Raw genomic sequence first — 24,475 nt, forward strand, 5'->3', positions numbered from 1 at the left:
GAGACCCAGGGTCTCGAGCTTGATGACGAGCTTGGAGGGCACTATGGTGTTAAATGCCGAGCTGTAGTCAATGAACAGCATTCTCACATAGGTATTCCTCATGTCCAGATGGGTTAGGGCAGTGTGCAGTGTGGTTGAGATTGCATCGTCTGTGGACCTATTTGGGCGGTAAGCAAATTGGAGTGGGTCTAGGGTGTCAGGTAGGGTGGAGGTGATATGGTCCTTGACTAGTCTCTCAAAGCACTTCATGATGACGGAAGTGAGTGCTACGGGGCGGTAGTCGTTTAGCTCAGTTACCTTAGCTTTCTTGGGAACAGGAACAATGGTGGCCCTCTTGAAGCATGTGGGAACAACAGACTGGGATAGGGATTGATTGAATATGTCCGTAAACACACCAGCCAGCTGGTCTGCGCATGCTCTGAGGGCGCGGCTGGGGATGCCGTCTGGGCCTGCAGCCTTGCGAGGGTTGACACGTTTAAATGTTTTCCTCACGTCGGCTGCAGTGAAGGAGAGTCCGCATGTTTTGGTTGCGGGCCGTGTCAGTGGCACTGTATTGTCCTCAAAGCGGGCAAAAAAGTTATTTAGTCTGCCTGGGAGCAAGACATCCTGGTCCGTGACGGGGCTGGTTTTCTTTTTGTAATCTGTGATTGACTGTAGACCCTGCCACATACCTCTTGTGTCTGAGCCGTTGAATTGAGATTCTACTTTGTCTCTATACTGACGCTTAGCTTGTTTGATTGCCTTGCGGAGGGAATAGTTACACTGTTTGTATTCGGTCATGTTTCCAGTCACCTTGCCCTGATTAAAAGCAGTGGTTCGCGCTTTCAGTTTCACGCGAATGCTGCCATCAATCCACGGTTTCTGGTTTGGGAATGTTTTAATCGTTGCTATGGGAACGACACCTTCAACGCACGTTCTAATGAACTCGCTCACCGAATCAGCGTATTCGTCAATGTTGTTGCCTGACGCAATACGAAACATATCCCAGTCCACGTGATGGAAGCAGTCTTGGAGTGTGGAATCACATTGGTCGGACCAGCGTTGAACAGACCTTCTTCCAGCTTCAATATATCCACTTAATTTTCCTTACTCATGATGCCATCTATTTTGTGAAGTGCACCAGTCCCTCCTGCAGCAAAGCACCCCCACAACATGATGCTTCCATCCCCGTGCTTCACGGTTGGGATGGTGTTCTTTGTCTTGCAAGCCTCCCCCTTTTCCTCCGAACATAACGATGGTCATTATGGCCATTATGTTCTATTTTTGTTTTATCAGACCAGAAGACATTTCTCTAAAAAGTACAATCTTTGACCCGATGTGCAGTTGCAAACCGTCTGTTTTTTTATGGAGGTTTTGGAGCAGTGGCTTCTTCCTTGCTGAGATGCTTTTCAGGTTATGTTGATAGTGGACTTGTTGGATATAGATACTTTGGGACCTGTTTCCTCCAGCATCTTCACAAGGTCCTTTACTGTTGTTCTGGGATTGATTTGCACTTTTCACACCAAAGTACATTCCTCTCTAGGAGACAGAACGCATCTCCTTCCTGAGCAGAATGACAGCTGTGTAGGATGAACTAGACTGGTGGAGGTCTACAGTTTTTTTTCTGAGGTCTTGGCTGATTTCTTTTGATTTCCCCATGATTTTACCTTTATTTAACTAGGCAAGTCAGTTAAGAACAAATTCTTATTTTCAACGACAGCCTAGGCACAGTGGGTTAACTGCCTGTTCAGGGGCAGAAGGACAGATTTGTACCTTGTCAGCTCGGGGATTTGAACTTGCAACCTTTCAGTTACTAGTCCAACGCTCTAACCACTAGGCTACCCTGCCGGCCCTGTCAAGCAAAGAGGCACTGAGTTTGAAGGTAGGCCTTGAAATACATCCACAGGTACACCTCCAATTGACTCAAATGATGTCAATTAGCCTATCAGAAGCTTCTAAAGCCATGACATAATTTTCTGGAATTTTCCAAGCTGTTTAAAGGCACAGTCAACTTAGTGTATGTAAACTTCTGACCGATTGGAATTTTGATTCAGTTAATTATAAGTGAATTAATTTGTCTGTAAACAATTGTTGGAAAATGTACTTGTGTCATGCACAAAGTAGATGGCCTAACCGACTTGCCAAAACTATAGTTTGTTAACAAGAAATTTGTGGAGTGGTTGAAAAATGAGTTTTAATGACTCCAACCTAAGTGTATGTAAACTTCCGACTTCAACTGTATATACGTGTTTGTTTTGGGCTTCGTCCCTGTCATGTTCATGACGTACTCTATTTTGGGCAGAGAAATAAAATCCCTCTATTTCGTATTCCTGCGCCTGTCTCCTACATTATACAACATGATATGAAGAATAAGAAAAAACTAGTCTGAGAATAAACCCTTTGTTGGCTCCTACCCGTACTCTATCACTTATCCCCGCATAGAGCAGCAACAAAGGCTCCTACCCATAGAAGGTTCTTCATTGCCTGTCTCACAAAATTGGACAACCTTCTGGTAGGTTAGTTTCGTTACTTGTGTTTCGGTGAACCCCCGCTCACATGATGAAGCACCTTGCTTGAGACCTTAAAACACACACCCATCCAGGCAGTCCTTTCGGACCTTGGCAACAGTCTCAAAAGACTTTGAATGGACCGTCTGACATTGTGCACCTTTTAATGTGATTTGTTGGATTAAACAGGACAGGATTAATTGAAAGCTAAATACAAACATTTAGAGTATATTTCTTGCTTCACGGAAGGCTCTTTGTTTAGATGTAGGATCTTAATTTGATCACTCTGTTGCAGAACATTTCTGCAATGCAGGAAATGTAAAACTTATAGTGTATCTGCGGTTTAAAAAGGCTTCTGAAGTTTGTAATTTCTGCTTTTAAATGTTCCCTTACACAAAATGTATCAACCGGAGGAGGCTGGTGGGAGGAGCTATACGGGCTGATTGTAGTGGCTGGAATGGAATCAATGAAATGGAGTCAAACACATGTTTCAATGTGTTTGATGTGCTTATACATTTCCACTGATTTACTCCCACCAGCCTCATCTGGTATCAACCCTACAAACATGTTCATGAATTATAATCCACATAATAATTAATTTTCCTGCTGTAGCAAACTGGTTCAAATTAAGATCCTACACCTAAACAGGTAATATCACAACTAAGTAAAGCAGTATGCCTATTTTGTCAATGTTTTAGGCAATGGTCATAATTCACCCAATGATTTCCATTGTGATTCACAGCAGCAGAAGTTTGTTGTAAAGTTTGTAGGATGTTTTTAATGCAGTTTTGTCGCTGTGCCTTGTAGGGAAATGCCTGTTTTACTGGCTGGAATTTGACAAGCTCCAGTTGTTCTTCTGAAACAACAGCTGCATTCATATGGGGCTAGCTAAATATAGATGGCATCAACACCTGTCGCTCAATGCTCAAAAAGGCGAGGGGGCAAGATCAAATTGTGTTTACTGATTTAAATGGCAATTGCATTATCCAGTTAAGGAGGCTTTAATGTGGAATCAAGTACAAAACGAATAAATGTCCTATTTTGTGGAGTTTCAAAATAGCCTACCTGAGAGATGAAGTCAATAGCACTTGTCTCCCGGGGGACTTCAATTTGGTGTTTGCTTAATGCGGGGGGATGGCGGACACATATCATTCTGCGCTTCTCGCCGTCAGACGGTCTTGACAGCCTTGCCATGGAGAGAGAATTTGGCATCACGTTCCAATAGCTCTTCAGAGACTGCAAGATGTCGTTGGCATTGGGTAAAACACGAAGTTCGATAGAGAATTCCAAAAAGTGTACTTCAAAGCTATGGAAGCTGTTTCCTCACGTTTTTCTCATACTTTCACTCGTCGGATATGCCGCCTTGGGAGCGGTGCTATTCTGGTGCATTGAGGGAGGGAGTGTGTACAAAACAGAAGGGGAATATCATGAGTTTTTGGGTAAACTGTTGCGCACAATTCAAAATTATCCAGGTAAGGTAAATCAATCAATCAAATGTATTTATAAAGCCCTTTTTACATCAGCCGATGTCACGAAGTGCTATACAGAAACTCAGCCTAAAAAGGCCAGAAAGCTAGATCGATGTTTATTATTATTATTATTGTTATAACTTGTTATAATATAGGGCTACAGTCTTTGTATATGGGGTGAAAATAGGATTTTTACATTACACTTTTTTTTATGTCTTGTAAAATGTGTTCAAAAATGTTTACGATTAACTTCATTCAAATAACTGCCTTTTATTTACAGGTAATTTGTCCAGCAATTCTTCTCAAGAACAACATTTGGTGAAAGAACTAGAGAAAGAAATCAACGGGGGGTTCAAGTCCATATGGCTTCAACATCCAGAGCGATGGACATTCTATCCATCCCTGTTCTTCTGTTGTACTGTATTCACAACCGTGGGTAAGTCATCTAAATTACCAACTTTTAAGTTAAGTTTCGTCTTAAAGTTAAAAGACATGCAAAACAAACACAAAATAGGCCTAATTAAGACAGCACATTAGGCCTACAGTATACTAAAATATAATTGTGCTGGTGTTGTAGACCATTTGCTAATTTTTTGGGCTCATTTGATTCTCTTTGTAAATGTATAGCCTCATTAGGACAATATAGATAGATACTATCAATTGTTATGTCTGGTTATGGATTGTTATGCATGGTCACCACTGATATAGATTGCCTCTAAGCTACAATGGCTTTCCTGTCAAAATGAAGCCCACCTGAAATAAATATCCATGGATTTGGAACACCAGGCATGATGTATTATTAGTACAATGTCATTACTATGTTGTTTTTTTTACAAATAGGACACTGTCTCTCTCATCTCTTTAGTCATTGAAATTTCCACCACATTAAATCATGTTGTTGGCCTCAGGCTTGATGAACTTTGGTCTTAGTGTGCTGTGTGCCATGCTCACTGAGTGAACTGATGTTATCAGGCTGTAAATGAGAGTGGATCCGCTCTCCATCAATCAGCAGTCAACCATGAAACAACGGTTTTGGCCAACAGGGATTGAAAATGGGATATTTTGTGGATTTGTCTATCTGTAATTGCTACCATAGCTGATTTGACTCCTACCATACCTCCCTGATAAATAGTTTGTCATTAAATGGAAATACTGTGGAATACACATTACACATTTGTGCATGTCACATCAGAGCATTTCATGGATAAAGTTATCAGTAGTATTAACAGATCGATGTGTAAACATTTTCCCCAAAAAGTCTGGGCTGTAGTACGAATTCATATCCATCTAACCCTTATCATTTGTCAAATGAATTGTTAAAACAATGGTTGGCATTGACATACTTGTATCTAGTAGCACATGCAATGTCGATATACATAGAGTAGATTACCGCGTTCCCTAAATTAAACAAATTTGGTTTCTTGACCACCTCCCATACAATTATTTTCCAGAGGAAACCATTTTTTAATTGAGTTTAAAATGACTGCATTAATGTCAAAAAAATGAGCCTTTCCGGGGACAACAGGAACGAGCTATAATGGCAGTATTCAAAACCAAATTAGTTAAATGGCAGAAGACTATGTTAGGGATGTTACTATGTTATTCTTACACTTTATAAAACTTACAGACATAAAAAACAGTTGGCTGTGCTCTGCATTAATTCTTGCAAGCACCTTGTGGCTCTCATCTGCAGACAGCTGCTGCAAAGAATGGGAGGGGGGGGGGGGGGGTTGCCATGTTCTGTGCGCTTTTCATGTGTCAGTCCCTGGTGCAGGTTCACGCTGGGCTCAGACCCTCTCTGATTGCAATAATCACCACCAGGGACAAAACCGCTATTTTGATTGCACCTTAAGATGAAGATGTCATATAAATAATTGAAATCAGAGGCTGTGCCCATTAGATTAATACAGGAGTATTTGTGTCTTAAGATGTGCCTATATACATAATATGAACTGTTAATGATATATGTGGTCATACAACTACTACCATCTTGAGGGAGTGTGAGGACAATGTAATGTATGTCCAGTGGTTAAAGTAACAAGATAAGATACTGGTTAGCCTTCTCTTTCAACGCTCCTTTAGTGAAGAACATAGATCATTGACCTGGCCTCACCCCCAGTCTTGACTTCACTCAACAGCCATTTCAAGCCACAGTTTCAGCATTAGTGCCTAGCCGTGATTGCTAATGGACCATTCCCATCAACTGCATTTGCAGACAGTTTTTCACACATGCATATTGTGTAGTTCTTGTTCAGCATTGTTCTGAATCTCGAAACGTTTAATGTATCAAATCAAAAATGTATTTGTCACATGCTTCGTAAACAACAGGTGTGAACTAACAGTGAAATGCTTACTTACGGGCCCTTCCCAACAATGCAGAGAGAAAGAAAATAGAGAAATAATGAAAAGTAAAACTGTAATAATAGAGAGAATTTTAACTCTGCAATAATACTATAGATACACAATGAGCAACGATAACTTAGCTATATACATGGGTCGATGTGCAGGGGTAAGAGGTAATTGAGGTACATGTAGATACAGGATGTGCATATAACAACCCCTCTTTTACGCTACTGCTACTCGCTGTTCATCATATATGCATAGTCACATTAACCATATCTACATGTACATACTATCTCAATCAGCCTGACTAACAGGTGTCTGTATGTAGCCTCGCTACTTTTATAGCCTCGCTACTGTATATAGCCTGTCTTTTTACTGTTGTTTTATTTTTTTACCTACCTATTGTTCACCTAATACCTTTTTTGCTCTATTGGTTAGAGCCTGTAAGTAAGCATTTCACTGTTGTATTCGGAGCACGAGACAAATAAACTTTGATTTGATTTTGATTTAACTAGGAATAAAGGGACAGATAATAAACAGTAACAGCAGCGTATGTGATGAGTCAAAAGAGTTCTATGCAGATTGTCCGGGTAGCTATTTATCAGTCTTATGGCTTGGGGGTTGAAGCTGTTCACGGTCCTGCTGGTTCCAGACTTCGTACATCAGTACCATATGTCATGTGGTAGCAGAGAGAACAGTCTATAACTTGGGTAGCTGGAGTCTGACAATTTTTAGGGACATCCTCTATACAGTTGGCAAGCCATACACCATTCAACAGGATGATTTTCTAGTGAGCTGTATTGAACCAAACATTTACCGATCATATATCGGAAAGTGAAAAGGGAGAGGTTGCTAGATTCCATTTGTTATTTTCTAATGTTGTGGGAGTACCTGCAGGGGAAGTTCACACATTTTTACATGTAGGCTTCTTTTCACTCTTTCTGTGATTGTAGTTGATCCCCAAAAACGTTTTTTTTCCCTCCATATTTTGTTTCATTACATATACAATTGTCATCACTTGCCATTGACTACAAGGCATTATGCAAATGTTGCTAAAACATGTTGGAAAACACTCAAACACTCCAAACTAAGTAATATTACATCAGAATCCCATTTCGAATGACATCTCTGCACTCTATTTTTTTTGTTAATGTTCCACTTTATGTTCATAAAATACATTAGGAAGTCTGTTAAGGTCTGATATATGATAGCTATCATGGTCCATTTATGTTGGGGTTAATGGCTAATAGCTTGGTCGGCAAACAGGAAGGCCGCAAATTGCTGAAGAAAGTCCCTCGAAGACCAAAATGCATTTCACATCACCAGAAGCAGATTAGAGGTCTCAAGACGGACTTCTTTCCACATTATTGATAATTATTGCTTTCTAGGTTCCAATCTCCAAGATCACCACAATATATCCTTATGTCACGACTAGAAAACCACAATGGATCTCATCTCAACTATTTTTTCTCTTTCTCCCTTTGTCGTCAAATTGTAAATGATTGAGCTTGTCTGACATGTTGTTATTATTATACATGTGTTGTTAATGCTATGATTTGCGTCTATAGTCACTCTTATGAAGCTTCACTGTTCCATCATGAAACCATCATTACCAGGGACACTCTCTCAATAGTCTTGGATATCCCAGACCTTGGAATATCGTAAACTAGGCAACGGCACAAGGTCTGGGGAGGATGTCCGCCTCTCTCTGACATTTCAAAAGGGAGAAAAAAAAATCAGGTTAGGGTCCTTTTCAGACAGACAACTCTACCAGCAAATCACAAGTTTGGGTAGGCAGGGCTTAAAATGCAGGCGGGAATTGTGCTCATGTTTAGCTCATTGAGGTATAGTAAGAACTGGAGACTGCATCCAATACCTTTGTTTTCAAGGTTATCTACTCATGTTCACATGTGCCAATTTATGGACCGTCTATATCCGGATTGCATCCGGTTTATACCGAACAACATCACATGCTAGCACTCAGTGTGCACAGGAAGCAGCGTGAGCAGCGACGACATCATCACGTAATCCAAAAATATAACGAGCGCGCTGAGTCGAGAAGCAAGTTCAGGGAGTGAGTGTTTTAATAAGTAAATGAAACAATAAACACGAAACACAAACAAGACACCAACATGAAAACAGAGTCAATAACACCTGAGGAAAGAACCTCGGGGAGTGACAGATATAGGGAAGATAATCAAGGAGGTGAAGGAGTCCAGGTGATTGTCAAGAGGCGCAGGTGCGCGAGACGATGGTGACAGGTGTGCGTGATAATCAGCAGCCTGATGACCTGATGACCTAGGCTGGAGAGGGAGTATACGTGACAAAAAAACATGGCAGACATTGGATGAATTTTGAATCTCTTCGGCTGTGAAAAAGTGTATTGGCCTCAGCGACAATTATTATAATAATTCAATTGATGTTTTGTGCACAAAGGTGATGACTAAAGTGTCTTAATAGGAATTTTCTAATCTGACTTCTCTATGTAGCCGTGTATGAAAATTGTCTTTCTGGGCCAAGCATCAGTTAAGCTGCAGTACCGAAGCAAAACTGTAGGAGCAGTCGAAGCTGTGCTTCTAGACCGGCACCCTGGTCCCTTGGTTTAACTAGGGCAAAATGCCGCTACGGCACTGAGCAAATTTCAGGTCTGCTGAGCGCAAACTTGAACGTTGTGAACACTGAGGCTGTGCCACCTTTAAGTTACAGTTTTAACAGTGACCAAGTAGGCTACTGTGGCTATTTGATCATAATGTAGACCTACCAGAGTGGACTACCATAAAAAAAAAACAATGGAGAAAATGCATCCTATAACATTTGAGCTGTTCTATCATTCAGCCTTCAGTTGCAGCCAATGTGTGGTGTTCAATGTAGGGCCTACGTTCCATGAGACTTTTGAAAAAAAGCATGCAGGGCTTGACATTCACCTGTTTTATCCACTTGTCCTTCAGACAAGTAGGTGACTGAATATGTTGTTGTGTTGTTTGATGCAAGAAACCACTTTACAAAATAAAATACATTATTATTTCCATACTATTATTACAGTGTCTAGTTTGAGAAACAGACACCTCTCAAGTCCTCAACTGGCAGCTTCATTAAATAGTACCCGCAAAATACCAGTCTCAACGTCAACAGTGAAGAGGTGACTCTGGGATGCTAGCCTTCTAGGCAGAGTTGCAACAAAAAAGCCATCTCAGACTGGCCAATAAAAATGTAATATTTAGATGGGCAAAAGAACACAGACACTGGACGGAGGAACTCTGCCTAGAAGGCCAGCATCCCGGAGTCGGCTCTTCACTGTTGACGTTGAGACTGGTGTTTTGCGGGTACTATTTAATGAAGCTGCCAGTTGAGGACTCTCAAACAAGACACTCTAATGTACTTGTCCTCTTGCTCAGTTGTACACCGGGGCCTCCCACTCCTCTTTCTATTCTGTTTAGAGCCAGTTTGGCCTGTTCTGTGAAGGGAGTAGTACACAGCGTTGTACGAGATCTTCAGTTTCTTGGCAATTTCTCACATGGAATAGCCTTAATTTCTCAGAACAAGAATAAACTGACGAGTTTCAGAAGAACATTCTTTGTTTCTGGCAATTTTGAGCCTGTAACGAACACACAAATCTGATGCTCCAGATACTCAACTTGTCTAAAGAAGGCCAGTGTGATTGCTTCTTTAATCAGCATGACAATTTTCAGCTGTCCTAACATAATTGCAAAAGGGTTTTCTAATGATCAATTAGCCTTTTAAAATGATAAACTTGCACTAGCTTACACAATGTGACATTGGAACACAGGAGTGATGGTTGCTGATAATGGGCCTCTGTACGCCTATGTAAATATTCCATTAAAAATCTACCGTTTCCAGCTACAATAGTCATTTACAACATTAATGTAGTATCTGGGATCTACATCGGTTTATATTAGTTACTGTGCGGTTACTAAGCAGTAATGCATTACGGCAGTGTTACGTTACTACACCTAATAGGAAATGCACATGCGCACTGGAATGCCGGGAACTGTAGAGCACGAGGTGTTTTGACTAAACGAAAACTAACTGTACTCCCGTCTCCTGCCTGGTCATTTCTCCACAACACAAATATTACAATTAACAAAGTGCTTTTTTTTTCAAAAACAATGAAATTTCTAAGTGACCCCAAACTTTTGAATAGTACTTGTTTTGATATAGAACTTGTTTTGATATAGACATTGGCATTGAGGGCTTCCGCCATTTAAGTGTAGTCAACTGGGTGGGGATTCCTATGGGTTGGGAGTGATCAGCCAATGATCAGAGAGCATTGTCTATTTCAAATTGGGTTGCGTATAGTTCGTAAACCAAAGACTAAGGTAATATCTAGGAGCCAAGACCAAGATTTATACCAGGACATTGGTCCCAAGATTCAGACCCAGACCCAGTGAGTTGAGACCATGACAAGTTACTGTGCTCTGCTATACTGTATCCTACTGTACTGTTCTCTACTGCTCTGTGCTCGAGTTTACTCTTCTTGCGTTTCTAACAATTGAAGAAAGGGCCCATGAACTATTGATCTAGTGGTCTTGGTCTGTAGAGTACAGTACAGTAGGGTAGAGCACAGTAGAGTAGGGTACAGTAGAGTAGGGTACAGTATAGTAGAGGACACTACAGTCAAGAATAGTAGAGTAGGGTACAGTAGAGTAGGGTACAGTATAGTAGAGCACAGTACGGTAGAGTACAGTGGAGAATAGTAGAGTAGGGTACAGTAGAGTACAGTATAGCACAATATAGATGTCTGTTTTGGCCAAATAGATGTCAATGTTTGTCCACTACCCACATCGTGGTCCTCTGTAGTAGAGGTCTGCGGAGAACAGATTTTTTAGTACCGTGCCCGCCCCCACAGGTTTTTTTTGCCAACACTGACCTGCTCCTGCCAGATCTCAGCCTGCAGTCCCACAATGTTAAAATTACACATCTTCAAAACCACCCTTATGCATTATAATGTGCAATGAATGCATGATTTCATAAGACATTTTCTAGTTGGAATTAAGTAATGGTATTAAAACGAACTCCAGTGTAACCCATTTGAAGCAGCCCAGACAAAAGTCACTGCAGACAGAATATTAAAAAAAGAATGAATGAGTTCACCTCGTAAACTTTCCAAATCCAAATGCATCTCAACTCGAACTGTCAGTAAGAGAAAGGTAAGGCAACAAATAGGCTATTGATAGGCTGACTAGTGCCCAATCATAATATCCATTATTTCATTACCTTTAGAAAATTATTAACAACATACTTTCCAGTGAGAACTGCAAACGGATTGCTTTTATAATTCCTTTTAGAATTTATCACAAGTGGCCAAATAAACTCAATCATATCGGAGAATTGTTTTTGCCAACACTTTTTGAAGCAGACGTTCGAGCCGGTTGTGTAACGTGAGCCCCAGTTAGAGACGGGGAGAGGAGAGGGACACATGCAGCCAGAATGAAATCAAATCAATTGTTATTGGTCACATACACATGGTTAGCAGATTTGATTGCGAGTGTAGCGAAATGCTTATGCTTCTAGATTCGCCAGTGCAGCAATATCTAACAAGTAATATCTAACAATTCCACAACAAATACCAAATAGAATGATTAATGTGATGATTAAATGGTTTAATAAAAATTCAAAGCGCATTTAAAACAGTGATGCAACCATTATGAAATAATTTAGGGGACAAAGTCTTGGAAGAGTATTGGCGGTTCCAAACTTCTTCCACTTAAGAATGATGGAGGCCACTGTTCTTGGAGACCTTCAATGCTGCAGACATTTTTTAGTACCCTTCCCCAGATCTGTGACTCGACACAATCCTGTCTCGGAGCTCTACGGACAGTTCCTTCGACCTCATGGTCTGGTTTTTGCTCGGACATGCACTGTCAACTGTGGGACCTTATATAGACAGGTGTGTGTCTTCCCAAATCATGTCCAATCAATTGAATTTACCACAGGTGGACTCCAATCAAGTTCTAAAAACATATCAAGGATGATCAATGGAAACGGGATGCACCGAGCTCAATTTCGAGCCTTATTGCAAAGGGTCTGAATACTTATGTAAATAAGGTATTTCAGTTTTTTTGCAAACATTTCTAAAAACCTGTTTTTGCTTTGTCATTGTGGGGTATTGTGTGTAGATTGATGAGAGAAAAAATAATTATATCCATTTTAGAATCAGGCTGTAATGTAAGAAAAGGTGAAGGGGTCTGAATAATTATTATGGCTCTAAACTTCCTCCCCCCTCCATCCTCAAATACTTCGTGCCCCTTATAAAAGAATGGGTGTATGATGCCCCTGAATGCCCTTAGAGAGAAGCATCAGCAAATCCAGTATTAGAAATGACCGACAGATGGCAGCAATAGATCTAAAACCATGTTTGACAAACTATATTCTTTCAATCTTCTGCACATATTTTTTTGTGTGTTAGGAGCGGACATTTTTACAATATAATTTGTGGTTAGACACAAAATTATTGTTGTCGATAAAGAGAATATTTGGAAATGAGAGGGAAATAAGTAAGCTACCTACCTGTATGATTCCATACCCTGCTGCTCTTCTTGTCTCAGGTTATGGAGAGATCTATCCGGTGACCCTGCCTGGTAAGGTGGTCTGTATCCTGTATGCCATGGTGGGTATCCCCCTCATGCTCCTGGTTATCACAGATGTGGGAGACCTCCTGGCCATGCTCCTCTCCAGGGCCTACTGCCACCTGCACACTCTTTTCTGCAGGTTGCCCCAATACGGCCGCTGGTCCCCCTCCCAGGACACAGAGAAGCCAGGGCACGGGGGCCAGGGGGGCTTCCGGGACGGGACCTATACCTTCAGCCACGAGGTGGTGGTCCGGGAGCCCATGGACATCCGACAGGTCCTCCACAGCCAGCAGTCTGTGAAGCGCAAGTCCATCCAGCTGCGAAACAACACAGAGATCTTCAACCGCATCATTGCACGGGAGAACTTTAACAGGCAGGGCCCACTGGTGCGGAGCCTTTCCTGCCCTGAGCTGGACCGCATGCCCCCCTTGCCCAAGGGCTTTGCCATCTGGGACTTCACAGGCATCGGGGACAATATGGACAAGCTGAATGTGCCGCTGCTCCTCATCCTGGTGGTGGTGTTTGCCTACATCCTGTTTGGAGGCCTCATCCTGCCCCTGTGGGAGACAGAATTCCACACCTTTGACGCCTTCTACTTTTGCTTCATCACCCTCACCACCATCGGCTTTGGTGACATCGTGCCCAACCACCCCAAGTACTTCATGCTCACTTTTGTCTTCATCATCATGGGCATGGCCATCATGTCCATGGCCTTCAAGCTGGGCCAGTCACGCATCGTCAGCTGCTACCGCCAGTGCATGCGCTGCATCAGCGGGGGGATGGTAGAGAGGTTTGATGAGTTGGGGAGCGACTGAGAAAAAGGATTTCGGCCTCCACCGGGCGGCTCAAGAGTTTTAGGGTTATGAGGCCCTGCCATTGTGGGTCCAAAAAGCGCTAAGCACAAACTTCTGTACGGCTGACTTGGGAACAGTGTCTAGCTCAGTGGGGTGCAAAGCTAACCCTTGAGCTGACCCCTCATCATCAGCTTGAGCAAATGAAAATGTGCATGTGCCCAAAGCTTAAGCAAAATTATGTGACTTATGTATGTGAGATTTATCTTACATGTCTGTTGCCCGAATATAGATATGCACTCTGTCTGGATATATTTATCCAACAAGTTACTTATACTATCTATGGTATATATACATGTGGTCTACAGTTCAACCTGTTGGTCCAATATTCTACCTTTGATTGAGGATGGGGACATCCCAATCTACTGATGGTAGATTTGACTGAAGCTGCAATGACTCTTGCATTGGTTAGAATTGTTTATGAGTCTTTGTTCAAGTTGTGAGAAGTGCACATTAAAGCTTTCACCTGCATTTTGGTAGCAGTTTATTTTTACAGTACTGTACCACTGTTATTTCTTTACCTTGTATTTATTATCAATGTATACCTTCTGGTGCTTACTTAAAATAATTCAACACAATTAGTAGCTATAGTACCTGGTACCAAATGGTTATTGTTGTGTATGTATCATGTATAAATACTAATGTATGTACGGTAAAATGAAGTACTACCAATAAGGTTTTTTCAAATTGCCTTCTGTGTTCATTGAGCTAAGGTGTCTGTTATTAAGGTAGTCTTTGACTGTGTGCTTTTTATGTGCCAGCAGTATCTCCTAACATGCAAATATAGTAGGGAAATGGAGAAATATGAGAAATGCATGTTTGTTGTTAATCACCCTGCATGCATAAGCTTATGCTGTCTAGCAAACTGTATATCCTGCTTTCACATCACCATTAAAACACGTTCAGGTCAATGTGTGGTGTCTAAATATTTTATGAAAGAAATGACACGAGACATCGTGAGACATTACTCACACAGTATATTCCAAAGAGCAAAATATGATATGCTTATATCCTTTTAGTATGGCAGCAAATTCTCAGAGCACAGAAAGAAAAAAGAAAGGTAGAGAGTGGTCTGAAAAAAGGCCCATAACTCAACCTGAGGAACAATGTTGTAAAGGGAGGTTTGTTGTCAATGGCCAATCACAAGAGACCACAACCAACATACCACTTCACATAAAACCCCAGTAGCAACAGCACAGGCCAACTACATTTCAGGAAAGCTGTGTCATTACATGTTGAGGTAACCAATAGATAAAATAGTTGGATCTACTCCTACAGCAACAACGCACTAATAAATCACAAAAAAACAAAGGTACAAATTCACTTACGGTTGAGAAAAGGTGTTCTTGGTAAACTTGTGTTGGCTATGTAATCAAAGGGGCAGGAGGCTATGGTTACTCAATGAACTGGAGATCTCATAGGTCAGTCAAGGGGGTAAATAGGCTACAATGGTTGTAGGATTATGTAATTGAGTGGGTGAAACGTGATGGTCATTTAAAAAAAAATCTTTATAATACAAGTCATCTTGGACAACATCTTGACTTGGTGATCCTTTAGATGTGGATGAAACTGGTGGGAGTTTGAATATGTCAATATGGTTAAGATTTGCTTCAGTTTAACTGGATGAAAGTGGTGGATAAATCCAGGGCCTAAAAATGCAATGCAATTACACTTTCAGTCGCGTGAAGTCTAGACAGATTACAGCCGCATCTTTTAGTCTCCACAGAGGTGGAAATGCAAAGATAGGTTGTTCCCCGTGTATGCCAACACATAGGCCTGCTAGTGTTCGTTTTGCATTGTCTCATGAAGATGCAACAGACAGCATAAAACACAAGGTGGTGCCATTGCCACCCTTTACTGCAATGAAGTGCTCAAAAGCATTCATAATGATGAGTCCTTTTCAAAATAGACAGAGTTTAATCATTGAGAGATGATTCTGCACTGATCTTGCATACAAATATAGGAATATGAGGGTATCTGATAAACGCAGAGAGCGAACGCTCAGGAGGTCAAGTCACATGGTTGAAAAAAAGTGATTTTTGATGAGGCAGGAGTGGTCAAACGTGTAAAAACGGGGTCTGACAGACTTTGTGAGGGTTGACGGTTGGCCTGACAGGTTTTGTGGCATCTATATAACATTGTAGAGAGCCTGTCGCTGTATTGAAACATGGGAAGTTACAAGTGTGTGTTCTTGCTCCAGCTTTTGGTTCGCAGCCCCATGCGAAATATATTTTAAGCGTGTTCCACATTGCTCGCGTGCTAGCAAGCACACGCACAAGCACACGCACACACACACACCTACTGCACACATATAGGCTATTGCTTATGTATGATAAGGAATTAACCGCATTTGACTTACATAGTCAACAAAATGCTTGATTGTCAGTATCATACTGTTACTCTGATAAACTGTAGTTGGTTTCAAAATGATAATGATATCCCTCAGCAGTGTAAGTAACTAAAAACTTTGAGTAACATGCAATTTTGTTAATTTCATAGTATGCACATCATCAAAACCCCGACTACCACATTGTCTCACGATTTCGACTTTGTCTTCAATGTTATTTGCTTGTGCGTATCCCTCACTGTGATGCTGTATGTGAGGATGTTCATGATAAAGGTTGCATGACGTCAAGGAGCATTCAAGTAACTAAAACGCCCCGCATCTATCGTTCCTTTCGGATTTGCGGCCGCAAAGGGATTTTTGCTAATGTGCATCTAAGGTAAGATTTCAACCATTATGGCACTTTTAACACATTTCAGGTCACGATCTTTTGAAGCGGATGTCCCAATTTCTACTTTATTCTACTGGCACATAAGCAATGTATATTAGTTTACGCCACACTGTATAAGAGCATTTTACATTGCCTTGTGTGAAATCTATACAATTTATACAACATTAACATTTATTTATTTGACATTTTAACGTGCGTAATTTGCAATTAGGCTTCTATACTACAGTAGCCTACATTTTTGGTTTCCAGACTGTCACTCTCTGGTGTCCATAACGTTTGTTCTTTTCAGACCGAATATTTTTTCACTTGCTCCTTTGTGAACTCTAAAAATGGGAAGATTAGACACACTGAGAGAATTTAATTTATTGTCATGGATGAGAGAGGAAAGACAATCGAGGAAGTTGATCCTGGTCATCGTTTTCATCGCCTTGCTGCTGGATAATATGCTTCTAACGGTGGTCGGTAGGTTCAACTTTGGATAAAGTATTTTCACACTGCTTACCTGTTGCGTCAACTGTTATATCACCCGTTGAAGTTCGCATAAAAATGCATTTCTAAAACCAATTCGAGTCCGTTGCTAGCCTAAATAACCCATAAACAATTTGGACATATAACAGATATTATTTTGAACCATGCAATGTTTTGTTATTTCCATTTTAAGAAGGTAGTATTCTCCTCTTTGTTTCGAGTAGTTCAATTATTATTATTTTTTTGGTGTGGAACAAAAGTTCTTCATGTCAGCGTCCTGGCTATTGCTTTCCAATAAAAAAAGAAATAAACTATGCTAGTCTAAAGCCTATGATTTGCTCATAATTTAGCATTGCCTTAAGCTTTGTAATAATGTACGAAATTAGACACTAGCTACTTCAGTTCTTACCTTTGCATAGACCTGGTCATTTAATTTAATTGAATTCAAATAAGATAGACATTGATTGGTTTGTCATCCGATATCCAATATTAGATATGACAATGAGTAAGAATGAATGCATCAAATATTTCATAAATCAAACAGATTCTGAATTAAAATGCTATTATACCCATAATAACATATTAGTAGGCGGCCAATGTGCAACAATGTTGTTCCTTAAACGTTTAATCTGTCCATTATGATTAGTCATGTTATCAGATTGCGTCAAATTGCTTACAACCTTAGGGAATTTTCAAACGCTGTAGCCTATAGTGTAAAGCTTCACAAGGAGATGAATTGTTCATAATTTAACATAATGTATATTGCCTTTCACGAAGCCAAGTACAGAGTAATTATTAAATCAAATCTGGTGGACCGGGATGGTGTACCCGCTACAGATATGTTTTTGGTTCCAATGTCCCTAGTTCACTTGATTTACCTGAAAGCATCAAAACTGCCATTGCCAATGAATCTCCCAGTCGTATCCGATAGATTATAGATGACAAATATGTGTGCGTAAATGCTGTTATTTCGCGCGAGATTACACTCTCAACGCTGGCCAGGTCTCCCGGACATGTCCATTGAGCACTGGACACAGGTGCGCATTGGAAGAATGTCAGAATATGTCAGTCAGAAATTACTTTAGAGTAGCTAGCCGTATATGCCTATATGTGATTGGAGGCAAATCTATATACAGCAAGGGCATAACTTTGTGTTGCATATTAGGTCAATGGGTTCCGGTGGCAACACCCCTCAGGGTGGGTCTGGGGGAATGCCCCTCAAGATATAAAACATAGCAGTGAAATGGTTGTTTCTCGTCAATTTCTAAGGGAAAATACATCCAAAAATGTCCTGATAATTTGGTCAATATACATCAATCAAACTGAAATACCAATATTACTTCTAACTGTGTTGTTACTCTTAACAGTCCAGAAAGTCACCACCACAACCCTTCTTTAACTACATTTAAATGTAAAAACCCATCAATCTATTTGTGTAACCTTCACCACGGTTGGCTAGTACATGGTCTTGAATAACTCATTTCCCGTACTGAATTCACTTAAAAGGAGTCGAAGCCATCTGAATACAGAAACATCTCACTTGGTTACACTGTTTTATTGCAATATTATTTCATACAATACTTCAGTGACAGTCAAAATATAACTCCTCAATAAGGAATAAAATGCTATAGCAAATAGACTTCAAAATAAATAAATTAGTATGCCATCATGCTCAAGAAATAGACTTCAAAATATCCCAATCAGTATGGCCTCATGCTCAAGCAATAGACTTCAAAAATACATAGCAACAACTCATTGTCATTCACCATCAAGTAAAAAACAAACACATTCAAAAACAGTCAATAACCTGTTGCAACCTTATACAAAGGTGGGCATATAGTGGTACAGAGAGGAGTCAGATCTTCAGTCTCAATTCACTGAAATGCACCAAATACCTTTTTATGCATGTCACTGCACGCAATACAATTATGGTAGATTGTTTTCCTATCTATGGTATCCAGCTTTTCCAGGTGGATATGACAGACATCAACATGGTTCAATCTGATGACCTGTTCGTCCTCTCCCTGCCTCAACATGGGCGGTGCTCTCTGTCCCCCTCTCTCTATACTACCTGTCTCTGACCCCTGCCATGACAACCAAATTAAATCAGAATGTGGGCAACAACATTTGTTATAGCACTTGGGCACCAGTCTATTAGGAATTGTACAGTGTAGTTAGCTAGCTAGCTTTGTCGCCATTTATTCATTTACATAGTCTTTTGCACTCCCAAAAATAAACTAATGTACAGCACTTTTATCCTCTTTGGTTTTGGCACCTCCATTAAAGGCACTATCTACTTTTTCACAAAGGTGAACACTGACTCACTGAGTGCTGCTCATCGGAAACTGCAGTTGAAAATATCCAGAGACTGTGCTAGCTTTGGTGCTAGCTTAGCTAGCTAATTTAGCTTACGTTAGCCTAGCTACAATAGCCAACCTAACATTGCATGATTCCGTATAACTTGTATAAAACTATTTTTACACACTATTATCTCATCACCATTAGTTTGCTAGTTACACAACAACATAGGGATACATCTATGAAATGTTCATGAAGTTTTACTAATTTTAAACTTTCGACACATGTATACAAAGAGAAAGAGAGAGAGCGGTTAGTGCAGGCTGCTGAACAGTTACTGCAGAGGGGCACTCTGGTGCAAAACCACATAAAGCCAGGCGCTTTAGATTGGGAGTTTTTTATCCAAACAATTAACCCGATCATGGTATATTATTGGGGGGGTCCAATTGTCCTGTTTCAAATATTGGGACGGTCATGACCCCCTAATAACCATATCGTTACAATATGATAAAAACATGATAATAACATAATAATATGAAAGTAATAGGTTAAAACCATCTTCATGGGGCCAATTATTGTGTTATCTGCCATATTTATAGCTAAATTAGTGAAATCCAATCAATCTATTCTTAACCTTTGAAACAAATGTAGTGTGTGTCCTAATGTACCATCCGCTACACAAATAAAATAAATACAAAATCATTTCTTAATTATATTCCCGACAGACGGTGTTCAAATTGTGGGTGGGTCTATTGGAGAGAAGTTATATCAGAATGTAGATAGAACCTCCCCCCCACCCCCCCTCCCCCTCATCTCTTCTTCTGATCCTTTCTTCTTGGTAGTCCCCATCATCCCTAGCTACCTATACACAATTGATGATGCAGCAGCCAACATGGCCAAGAATCACACTACGGCCTCCCCACACACCCCTTCTGGAACCTTCCAGACCATCGTGTCCCTCTATGACAACTCTGTCAGGGTAACCAGCGGGGCCCCAATGGACTCCACACCCATACCCTTGGGTCAGACGCAGGGGGTCTCTTCTTCCACCTCGGCTCTCACACCCCACAACTCCACACAGCCCGACTGCCCCAAAGCAGACGACCAGCTGCTCAATGAGAATGTGAAAGTGGGACTACTCTTTGCCTCCAAGGCCACTGTACAGCTCATCACCAACCCCTTCATTGGGCCTCTCACCAACAGGTGGGTGAATGAAAGCTTTTAACCATCATCACATTTCCCCATGTCCACACTGGTGTGTTTTCTGTTACTCACTCTTTTTCAAATACAATAGTTTTATGCTTATTTCTAGATTATCTTAAATTGAATGCCAGCTGTGAACTGGTTTGCATGGCAACTAGCTTAGCTGTATAGTCATATAATTCAGGTTTCATAAGACATGTCTATTTATGTTTCCCTTGTTTATGAAGAGCGGCGGCAGGTAGCCTAGCAGTTCAGTGCATTGGGCCAGTAAGCGAATGTTGGTAGTTTGAATGCCCATGCTGACTAGGTGAAAAATCCGTCAGTGTGCCCTAGAGCAAGTCACTTAACCCTAATTACTCCTGTAAGTTGCTCTGGATAAGAGCGTCTGCTAAATGACAAAAATGTAAAAGTTTTAGCATTTAAAATGATTCACTGCTGGAACTCATTTATTTTTATTGAACCTTTATTTAACTAGGCAAGTCAGTTAAGAACAAATTCTTATTTTACAATGACGGCTTAACCCTCGCCTAACCCGGACGACGCTGGGCCAATTGTACGCCACCCTACGGGACTCCCGATCACAGCCGGTTGTGATACAGCCCAGCATCAAACCAGGGTCTGTAGTGACACCTCTAGCACTGAGATGCAGTGCCTTAGACCGCTGCGCCACCTGGGAGTATAAAGTGGTTGTTTCATACAGTTATGACTTGATTTGACTAATAATTAAAACAAGTAGTTTTGAATTACACTAAAATGATATGACAGCAGGCAGGCAAGCTGGACCAGTGTTTGTATCTTCCCAGTTCAGTGCATAGCCCCATGCAGTGTGGGTGCCTGCCAGGTCACAGTGGCTTCCTGCTAGCCCAGAGCTGAATGGTGACTAAGCTTATCCTGAGTTTGGGTACTCAGTCAAAGGTCATTATTTCATAATATTTATGTATTTATCTAAGTCAAATCACAGTATTTATGGAAAGAAAGATCAGTAACAGACTATTTTCAAGTGACAGGGAGGAAAATCAAAAACTGATAACATTTATATACATTATATTACATTATATTGCTATTTTGAGACCAATTGTCATGTAAATTAGATCTAATCCATCCTGCTCCCATGTAGCTAAATTTCTGTTTTGTGATTTGTGTTGGATTTATGCTTCCCTGCATGCATGCAGCATGCATTCAGTAAGGATCCCTGCTTGTAGGGCTTTACAAGCACTTGTAGTTATTGTTTTGAACTACTTACTGTGTTCTAAAATTGCTCAATATCGATTATAGTCTAGAACAAGTATTTTATATGTCAGCACACATTCTGAAGACCAAGGTGTCAGAGACATTACTGTGAGGTATTTTCTTATGGAATGCGCCCATGGGTAAAGTATGGAATCAGTCAAGATGTGAGCTCTAGCAGTGCTCTCTGCTCAGTATTGGCAAATGCATCAAGGCTAGTACTTACCGTCTCAACTGGGCACCACAATATGCTGTAATTGAAGCAAACAATAGAATCCTATTATTTCCCCTTAGTCACCTTCGGCTTGGATAAGGACAACACAAGGCAAGTCATGCATGTCAGTTACATGGAACAAGGCCCGCAGTACACACTCAAGTTGTATAACAACTGATGTGCAATTTATTGTGATACAACAGCACTTTTCCTGCACAAAAATAATTACAAGGCATTGACACCACACAATGGTTATGTAAACATTTCTGTGGAGACCAACTCTCAGTTGTGCATCACACAAATATCAGTTGTATCACAACCATTGTGGCAAACGCATTGTACATCAGTTGTACAACTTGACCTGAGTTTGTACAGGGCCAGAGTATTTCTGCCCGACTGCTGCAACTAGACTGCCGAGTGTTAGATGAGCTGTAGTTATTGTTGTCTTGTTTTATATTGTATTGTATTACATTGAACAGTATTGAGAAGGGATGTCTCTATGTGCCTACAGAATAGGATACCAGATCCCCATGTTTGCCGGGTTCTGTATTATGTTCCTGTCAACCATCAGTAAGTATTACCCACATCCACACCCGTCACATCCACACCTGTTTTCAGATCTCACACAGTGTTTCAATGTTTTTTCATGATTGATGTTTTCTTTTGTCTGAATTTCTATTGTCGTCGTTGTTGTTAAGTGTTCGCCTTCTCATCGAGCTACACTCTGCTGTTTCTGGCCAGATCCATGCAGGGTGTGGGCTCCTCCTGCTCCTCTGTGGCTGGTAAGGTCCTTGGCATTACCCCTGACATTTATGGACGCTTTCAGGATTAGCTTCACTTTGAGACAGCTGCGCAAGAACATACAGTTTCTCCAGAATCTTCACATTTTCATTACTGTGGGCCTACCTTGTTATGCATCTTTATGTCTCTCAAGTTGAACAATCATTTATCATGTCCTGTTCTTCTTCTAGGGATGGGGATGCTTGCCAGTGTGTACACAGATGATGAGGAGAGGGGAAATGCCATTGGGATAGCCCTCGGTGGTCTCGCCATGGGTGTGCTGGGTATGTACACAATTCATGGTGCACTTGAGCTCTTTGTAGACTACAGTAACAGGCTATGTTTGGCCAAAACCATTGACCGTCTTTGCTTTCTTCCACCCAGTGGGCCCACCATTTGGCAGTGTCATGTATGAGTTTGTGGGGAAAACGGCACCTTTCCTCATTCTGGCTGTTCTGGCTGTGCTGGATGGAGGTAATGTGGCCATGTTTCTCTCTATCATGAAGCAGACATTCTTTTTTCTCCAATCAGAAGTTACCTGTTAGGGATGCTAACTAAGTACAGACTCTGTCTCCCAACAGCACTGCAACTGTTCATTCTCCAGCCCTCAAAGGTGGAACCAGAGGTGAGTGTATGGCTATTGATTTAACAGCTCTTTTTTAGGATTATTGATGTAAATTCATTGGAATTGTGCTGGAATGTGTTCACAATCACCAGATCACTGTGATATCAGTAGTGTATTATATGTGATTTGATTGGGATTGGATTCAAACAGCGTTTTTCCAGATGATTAAAGTGCTTTACACCAGTGATACTCAAGCCGGGGTCGCTGCTCGCAACGGGAGGTTTTAAACCCGCGACGGGTGTCTGAGTTAAAACAACCAAAAAAAACTGTCTGAATTTAAACCACTAAATGTGTGGGTCTCTGGTATGATGGGTTACCATTCCAGTTAGAGGAGATGTGTGCCTGTGATAGAGATTCCTATCACAGCCCCTATGACTTTGGTCTATGGGGCTGATGTGTATCAGTCACCACGGATACCAAGAAGACAGAGACTGAATCAGAGTGCTAGATGGTGGCTGTGATTGTCAGACCAATGGCGCTTAGACGTTGTTTGGTTGTGGATGATAGGGGAAGGTTGTTTATGTTTGAAATCGTTTTTTGTTTGATATTGATGTCTTGAAGAATATTAAAAAGGGGAAAGTGGAATGGGTCTGGGTCATGACATAATCCTCACAATTACTACATATCTGTCATTAAGCTGAGAGACGGTGTCAGAGGGACTGATAACGGGTTGTTGTCAACACTGTGCCAGTCTTTTGTAAACTCATTGGCTATGTGTGGACATTTTCTATTCGCTACTGTAAGAGCAGGGATCCTCAGAATAGAGAGGGAGAATTGTGTTCCAGTTTGACATAAGCACAGATAGTAACTAAACATCATTGTGGAATGATGTAAAAGCACTGTAGTAATTACGTACCCTAGATCATATTTTGGCTGCCTTTTTTGTATTAATCTGTTTTGACAGATTAATGGCTCTCTGTTTAGCTCTACATTTCGTGTCCCTTTTCTCTCTACAGAGCCAGAAAGGGTCTTCGCTATGGAGTCTTATGAAAGATCCATACATACTCATTGCTGCAGGTAAGAACGCGTCACTTATTAATACTGTAATATTATTGCTTCATTCTGAAGCACCTGCTGTGCCATTTCCCATTTCACTCACACTAAGCAAAGAGGTGGAAGCAAAGAGGTGGGAGCAAAGAGGTGGAAGCAAAGAGGTGGAAGCAAAGAGGTGGGAGCAAAGAGGTGG

The 24,475-nt window shown here is 41.0% G+C and overlaps 2 protein-coding genes across 2 annotated transcripts in view; both read left to right on the forward strand.

The window, feature by feature from the left end:
* Positions 1 to 3,224: 3,224 nt before the first annotated feature.
* LOC110528139 (potassium channel subfamily K member 18) lies at positions 3,225 to 14,650 on the forward strand. The gene is made up of 3 exons (XM_021609964.3): positions 3,225 to 3,958; positions 4,236 to 4,391; positions 12,865 to 14,650. Exons 1-3 carry the CDS (start codon positions 3,730 to 3,732, stop codon positions 13,701 to 13,703), a joined length of 1,224 nt encoding a protein of 407 aa, XP_021465639.3. The 5' UTR covers positions 3,225 to 3,729; the 3' UTR covers positions 13,704 to 14,650.
* A 1,248-nt stretch (positions 14,651 to 15,898) lies between these two features.
* The window catches only part of LOC110528148 (synaptic vesicular amine transporter), a 20,035-nt gene continuing 11,458 nt past the window's right edge, over positions 15,899 to 24,475 (forward strand). The window contains exons 1-9 of the mRNA XM_021609975.3: positions 15,899 to 16,462; positions 16,764 to 16,936; positions 20,083 to 20,443; positions 22,396 to 22,454; positions 22,583 to 22,666; positions 22,856 to 22,948; positions 23,049 to 23,138; positions 23,246 to 23,289; positions 24,246 to 24,306. Of these exons, the coding sequence (XP_021465650.1) occupies positions 16,804 to 16,936; positions 20,083 to 20,443; positions 22,396 to 22,454; positions 22,583 to 22,666; positions 22,856 to 22,948; positions 23,049 to 23,138; positions 23,246 to 23,289; positions 24,246 to 24,306 (925 nt within the window). The 5' untranslated portion in view covers positions 15,899 to 16,462; positions 16,764 to 16,803. The remainder of the gene's footprint in view (positions 16,463 to 16,763; positions 16,937 to 20,082; positions 20,444 to 22,395; positions 22,455 to 22,582; positions 22,667 to 22,855; positions 22,949 to 23,048; positions 23,139 to 23,245; positions 23,290 to 24,245; positions 24,307 to 24,475) is intronic.

The sequence above is a fragment of the Oncorhynchus mykiss genome, chromosome 1 (assembly GCF_057628025.1).
Source record: "Oncorhynchus mykiss isolate SJ-2025 chromosome 1, ASM5762802v1, whole genome shotgun sequence".
In the NCBI taxonomy this organism is placed as follows: domain Eukaryota; kingdom Metazoa; phylum Chordata; class Actinopteri; order Salmoniformes; family Salmonidae; genus Oncorhynchus; species Oncorhynchus mykiss.

Excerpts from the sequence above, each read along its gene's own strand:
- LOC110528139 (XM_021609964.3), top strand. The coding sequence starts at position 3,730 with ATGTCGTTGGCATTGGGTAAAACACGAAGTTCGATAGAGAATTCCAAA. Across the intron at positions 3,959-4,235 it reads CACAATTCAAAATTATCCAG|GTAATTTGTCCAGCAATTCT; the intron begins GTAAGGTAAATC and ends TTTTATTTACAG. Across the intron at positions 4,392-12,864 it reads TACTGTATTCACAACCGTGG|GTTATGGAGAGATCTATCCG; the intron begins GTAAGTCATCTA and ends TTCTTGTCTCAG.